Source organism: Nomascus leucogenys, chromosome 19 (assembly GCF_006542625.1).
Source record: "Nomascus leucogenys isolate Asia chromosome 19, Asia_NLE_v1, whole genome shotgun sequence".
Classification (NCBI taxonomy): domain Eukaryota; kingdom Metazoa; phylum Chordata; class Mammalia; order Primates; family Hylobatidae; genus Nomascus; species Nomascus leucogenys.
The window spans coordinates 60,102,901-60,108,900 of NC_044399.1; the positions used below are offsets into that span (position 1 = coordinate 60,102,901).

Consider the following 6,000-nt stretch of genomic DNA (forward strand, 5'->3'; position numbering starts at 1 on the left):
ACTGCTTCTAAGTATAAATAATAACAGCAAGGACTGCTGGTTGTACATCACTTTGCAGCCACACCCATTAATGTGGATTAATGTTGGTGACATCATCAAACAACTTCCTGAGCAGCTGATTTATTTTTTGGAGATGGAGTTCTGCTTCTGTTGCCCAGGCTGGAGTGCAGTGGCGTGAACTTGGCTTACCGCAACCTCCGCTTCCTGGGTTCAAGCGAGTCTCCTGCCTCAGCCTCCTGAGTAGCCGGGATTACAGGCGCCTGCCACCACACCTGGCTAATTTTTGTATTTTTAGAAAAGACGGTGTTTCACCATGTTGGCCAGGCTGGTCTCGAACTTCCAACATCAGGTGATCCACCCGCCTCAGACTCCCAAAGTGCTGGGATTACAGACATGAGCCACCGTGCCCAGCCAGCAGTTTTACTTTTAACTGTCACATTTTAATCATATTAGAGTAAAACACTTCAGATCTGAACTATCTCCAAATTACACACAGTCTAGATTTCTATCATTGCTGGAATCTTTCTGGTCTTTGGCAAATAAAACCCAATCACAGCATTCACAGTTAAATTACAAAACACTTGATTAAAAATCTGTTTCAACTGTATTCTGTATTTTTAACCTGGATTGGATACTTTTATTCCAAACCTGTCTTCAATGCTGTGTAACAGCTACAAAGTATTTTACGGGTAGTCTTGTTTAAGAAAAAAGGGGAGAAATGCCTGGCGCAATGCCAGCAATTTGGGAGGTCAAAGTGGGCAGATCATCTGAGGTCAGGATTTCGAGGTCAGCCTGGCCAACATGGCGAAACTGCCTCTACTAAAAAGACAAAAATTTAGCCAGGTGTGGTGGCACACGCCTATAGACCCAGCTACGCAGGAGGCTGAGGCATGAGAGTTGCTTGAACCCTGGAGGCAAAGGTTGCAGTGGGCCCAGATCACACCACTGCACTCCAGCCTGGGCAACAGAGACTCCGTCTCAAAATAAACCCCCAAAAACAAAAAAACAAATTTCTGAGGCTACAATTTTGGATAGATACATTATATTATGGAAGTCAGTGAAAAAAGTGTGCTAAAATCAGATACAGGTTGAGTATCCCTTATCCGAATGCCTGGGACCAGAAATGTTTTGGATTTTGAATTTTTTCAGATTTCTGAAATATCTGCATACACACGAGATATGCTGGGAATGGGATTCAAGTCTAAACTAGAAATTCATTTATGTTTCATATATACCTTAAGACATGTAGCCTAAAGGTAATTTTAGACACTATTTTTACACATAGTCATTACAGACTAGGACACATTAGGTCTGTGCCTTAGCCTTTCAGTCTGTTCCTCCCTCTCAAATACTTTTAGATTTGGGAGCATTTCGAATTTTCGCATTAGGGATGTGCAACCTGTATACTAAACATCATTAAAATAAAACCACATGTTTTAAAAGAGCAAATCTCTTACCAGTTGAAATTCTCGACGCCGGTCATAGGCATTCTGTATGCCGCTGTCTGCCCATAATGCTCTTATAGCAGGAAGATATTGTAAGAAAACCCTTGTTTCCACCATTCCTTGGGCTGCCATGGGGGCCCGGGTATCAAACGACATCATCTTATCTCCATGTTGTTGGTTTGAGTTATCTCCCCAGGGAATATGAAGCTTCTCTCGAGCATCAACCAGCACCCTCATACCTTTGTTTAAAAAGAAGAAAAAAAAAATGTATGGAGAGGAGTCATTACATATTATCATAAGTTTTTATTCCAGTATTATTTCCTTATACTTCTGAATTAACCTAGACAAACCTTCTTCAAAAATGAAGACCAACATCAAAAACAAATGTAACTTCTCAGAGGTTAAAAAAATAACAGTTGCTCACTGTCTTAAAGTTAGAGCCTTGAAAAGCAAATACTATTAGCACAATTCCTCTTTCTGAAGGATTTTTAACATGTTCCAATTTATAAAATAACTTCTAGGGTAGAAGGTAGTCAAAAAAGAACCTAACTCAAGAAAGAAAAAGAACTTATGCTGCACAGACCAATGTCCAAGCTCAGAAGAAAACAGACACAACCAAGGTTTTATGAGCCTAAAAGATGTTCATTTATGAAACACTAAGAACCAACTATTACAGCTCCATGTTCTGTTTGTTCCTTCGACACCCTAACCCAACACTGAGTCTTCTAGGAACATATTCAAAATTTAAAAACTTCTTCCAGCCCAAGTTTCAATCCAGTTTAAGTCACAGGATGGCCTTCAATTTCCCTAAAAGGGAGGAAGATCAACTGCAAAATAGTACAAAATCGGACTCCAGCTCACAGAGGTTAGCTGAAACTCATTTTTCCTATCACTGACCTATTACTTTTATTACGTTTGATCAATCTGAACAGTCACTTGGCTATTAGGAAGTCATTTGTTTGAATAACTGAAAAACTGGCGTTTTTTTTGTTTGTTTGTTTGTTTGTTTAATAGAGACGAGGTCTGGCTATGTGGCCCAGCTGATCTGGAACTCCTGGGCTCAAGCCATCCTCCCACTTTGGCCTCCCAAAGTGCTGGGATTGCAGGAGTGAGCCACCACGCCCAGCCTGAAAAACTGTTCTACTGTCAAATTTCATGTCAACTTGAAAAAACTAGATTCCTGATGACTTACATCATCTCATAATCAATGCTCAATGTAGACCACATTTACAACTCCGTGTACATTAAGAACGAGGTGTTTACCAGGCTCACAATCAGTTAACATGTTGATGCTATTCATTAACATAATTCCTTAAGTTCAGCTGCATCAGGTTACAAAGGTACCTTCAATTAAGGACTGTCAAGGCAGAGTCTGCAGCCTTGAAAGAGACCTTAATTAGTTTTGAGCTAAACATTACAGCAGGATAAATACAACTGTTCTTTATAGTTTAACTGCAGAGGTACTAGGGCTAGAGCTGGCTGTGGTCTAGTGATTCTCTCTAGTTCATTACTCCACAATGCCTGGCTCTTCAGGCAGTTTTCCTTTACCCAGACGCTGGAAGGTCGGGGGGCGGTGGTTGAGGGGGGGGGGGGTGACATGCAGAAGTCCCTTATGTACTTCCTGAACAAAAATCCCACTTAAAAAGACCTGCAATCTGTAGCAAACTCCTAAACTGCTCCCCAGATAAAATCCAGATGCACCTGAGTTACCAGGCTCTGCACCTAAATTTTGCCAAAATGCCTCTTCTATAGAACATACATGACACCCAGAAACATGAGGGTTAATTATCTTTCAAATGACAAAATAAAAACCATCTTTTCGATTTCTTTGAATGCCCAGAAATAAACAACTTGTTTATTTTTCACTTAAGAACAAAGTTTAATTTTAAAACTACTGTCAATAAAGAGCAGAGCCAATTATCTAACTCAACACTCATTCATTGTCTCCATCTGTACAGGATCCACATGACTTTTAGGCCAGTCTTCTTACTACTACATTTCATCTAAATAGAAGCAGTAGTACTCCCTTCCCGCCAGCCCCCAGTTACTTAGCGAAAAGGAGAGTGGAACGTGTTGCACAGAAATTACACGTAAACATCCTACCCGACCGTGACACTGGGGCGAAAAAGCACAGATGATACTTTTTCAGACTAACTGTATGGGTCCACTCTCTCCTGATTCCAGTAGTCAACCTGACACTCTCTCAAGTTTCATATTCTTGCCCAAAAGGAGGCCGTCACCCTACGCCCTTGACAAGAAGTCTCGGGCAAAAAGTTCCCTTATTGCGACGGTTCCAGAACTCGCTTGCTTAGGAGACGGCCAAGGAAGCAGGGAGTTGGGAGCGCATGCGACCCCATGTGACTCGGGTCACCCAGCCAGGGTAGCGAGGTTCGACCCACATCGCCCGAGCAGGGGATGGGGGTGAAGGGGCTAGGGCTGCTGTTGGTCTTCCTGCCTCATCAGCAGCGGCGAGGACAGGAGAGGTCTCCCCACACCCCGAGTCAGCACCCAGCTCGCCCCACTTCCCTCTCGCAGGGGGAGAGACCAGGACGCGGTGGGGGGTGGGGGAATGGCCGTGACGCCCACCGGGGAGACAAGGGGGAGAGCAGGGCGACCCCGAGCATCCTCTCGCCTGGGCGGGGCGAGGACACCCCGGGCGGGCAGGGCCGGTTCCCGGGGCGCGCCCCCTTCCCGCCAGCCCGCCCGCCCGCCGGGCCCGTTCCTCCGCCAGCGACAGAGCGGACGAGGGCGGTGCCCGGCCCCGCGCCCGCCGCCGCCCCAGCCCCCCGGCCCTTAACACCCCGACCCCCACTCCCGGCCCGGCACCTTTGATCACGTTGCTGTAGATGGTAGGGCGGAACTCCTCGCGCGCGCGCTGGTCGAAGTCCTGCCCGTGGATGATCCGCATCTGCTTCAAGAAGGTAGACTTGCCGCTCTCGCCCGCGCCCAGCAGCAGGATCTTTACTAGCCGCTTCACATAGGTCTTTTCCCGAGACAGGCATTTGTCGATCTCCTTGGACTTGCGTTGCTGCTCGGCCTCGCCGCTCGTCAGCAGGCAGCCGGGAAAGCACACGGACAGCACGGACCGCGACGGCAGGAAGTCCGCCATCTTGCCGCCGCCGCCGCCGCCTCGGCGGGCCCCTCCGGCTCCCTCCACCTCCTTCTCCCGCGGCGGGCGGCTCCGGCACCGCGGCTCGAGGGCGGGGAGCGCGGCGGCGGCCCGAGCGCGCCCAGGGAGGGAGGGAACCAGCGAACTGACTCGCAGGGCGGGCCTGGCAGGGCGGGCCAGGAGAGCGGGGGAGGGAGGGAGGGAGGGAAGGAGGGCGGGCCCGGCCCGGGAGGGGCGGTGGCCCCGGAGCGTGCGCGCTCCCGCTGCCTCCCGGAGGCGCGCGCGCGCGCCGCGGCCGCTTCCCCGCCTCCCACCCTGCGCGGTGAGTCACGAGCTCGGTGTGTCGCTCGGGTTCCCGCGCCCGCAGCCGCGGCCGGGCGCGCGCGGGGAGGGCTGAAGAACCGCGGTCACGTGGGCCGGGCTGGGGAACCCGACTTTCTGTTTCCCTTTCATGGCCTGAGCCCACTTGTGGGTAGAAGGGCTCCTTCCCCGAGGCCTGGAGGCCGGAGACCAGGTTCCGGACGCGGTTCTTTGGGCTCCCACTTAGCCGCCCTTTCTCCCGCGTTGCGCGCCCGCTGCCCGCTGTCACCGCCCACCCGACCCATTTCGAGGCCACGGACTCGAAAGTTATTCGAACAGGACAGCCGGCGTGAGCCTGGCAGGTCTTTGGTGCATTTTCTTTATTTCATTTTATTTTTTCTTTTTTGAGACAGAGTCTCACCCTGTCGCCCAGGCTGGAGTGCATTGGCTCGATCTCGGCTCACTGCAACCCCCGCCTCCCAGGTTCAAGCCATCCTCCCGCCTCAGCCTCCCGAGTAGCTGGGAGTACAGGCGTGTGCCATCACACCCGGCTAAATTTTTTGTATTTATTTTTAGATACAGGGGCTCCCCCCTATGTTGCCCAGGCTGGTCTCGAACTCCTGAGCTCAAGCGATCCTCTAGCCTCGGCCTCCCACAGTGCGGGGATTCCAGACAGAGCCACCAGGCCCTGGCCTGGGGTGTTTTCTTAAGGTGACTCCCTTGACCTTCTAGTCTCCGAATCCCAGAACGGTAACCAGACGTCGTCCACCCCCACTTCCAGCTCTTTCTGGCATTTTCCGACCTCTGCCAGGGCTCTCTGTGAGGGGAAAGAACTGGAGTTGATGTTCACCTGAGACGTGCTACGAGGGGCTCTTAATGGCTCACTCATGTGCATTCCACCTGGGCTGTGATGTGACTTCGGGGACGCTTGGCCGCGCCGGAATTAGTGAGTGGCAGCAGGAGGGTGAGGTCATGGTGAAAATCCCCTACACCGGACACTGTGATGCAGGCTCTTCCCAACAAGGAAGCAGATACACAAACACAACGAGGAATGGGAGCACGCAAATTTTAGCTTTCCTGCCAGATTACAGAGGATATGACCCGTCAAGGGACTTTTTTTCTGTCCTAACAGCAGATTCAGGCCGG

At 50.3% G+C, this 6,000-nt stretch overlaps 1 protein-coding gene across 1 annotated transcript in view; it reads right to left on the reverse strand.

The window, feature by feature from the left end:
* GNA13 (G protein subunit alpha 13) overlaps positions 1-4,847 on the reverse strand; it is a 48,552-nt gene extending 43,705 nt beyond the window's left edge. Inside the window, exons 1-2 of the mRNA XM_012501371.2 lie at positions 4,272-4,847; positions 1,458-1,684 (exon numbers count right to left, since the gene is read on the reverse strand). Of these exons, the coding sequence (XP_012356825.2) occupies positions 1,458-1,684; positions 4,272-4,554 (510 nt within the window). The 5' untranslated portion in view covers positions 4,555-4,847. The remainder of the gene's footprint in view (positions 1-1,457; positions 1,685-4,271) is intronic.
* Between the last annotated feature and the right edge of the window lie 1,153 nt (positions 4,848-6,000).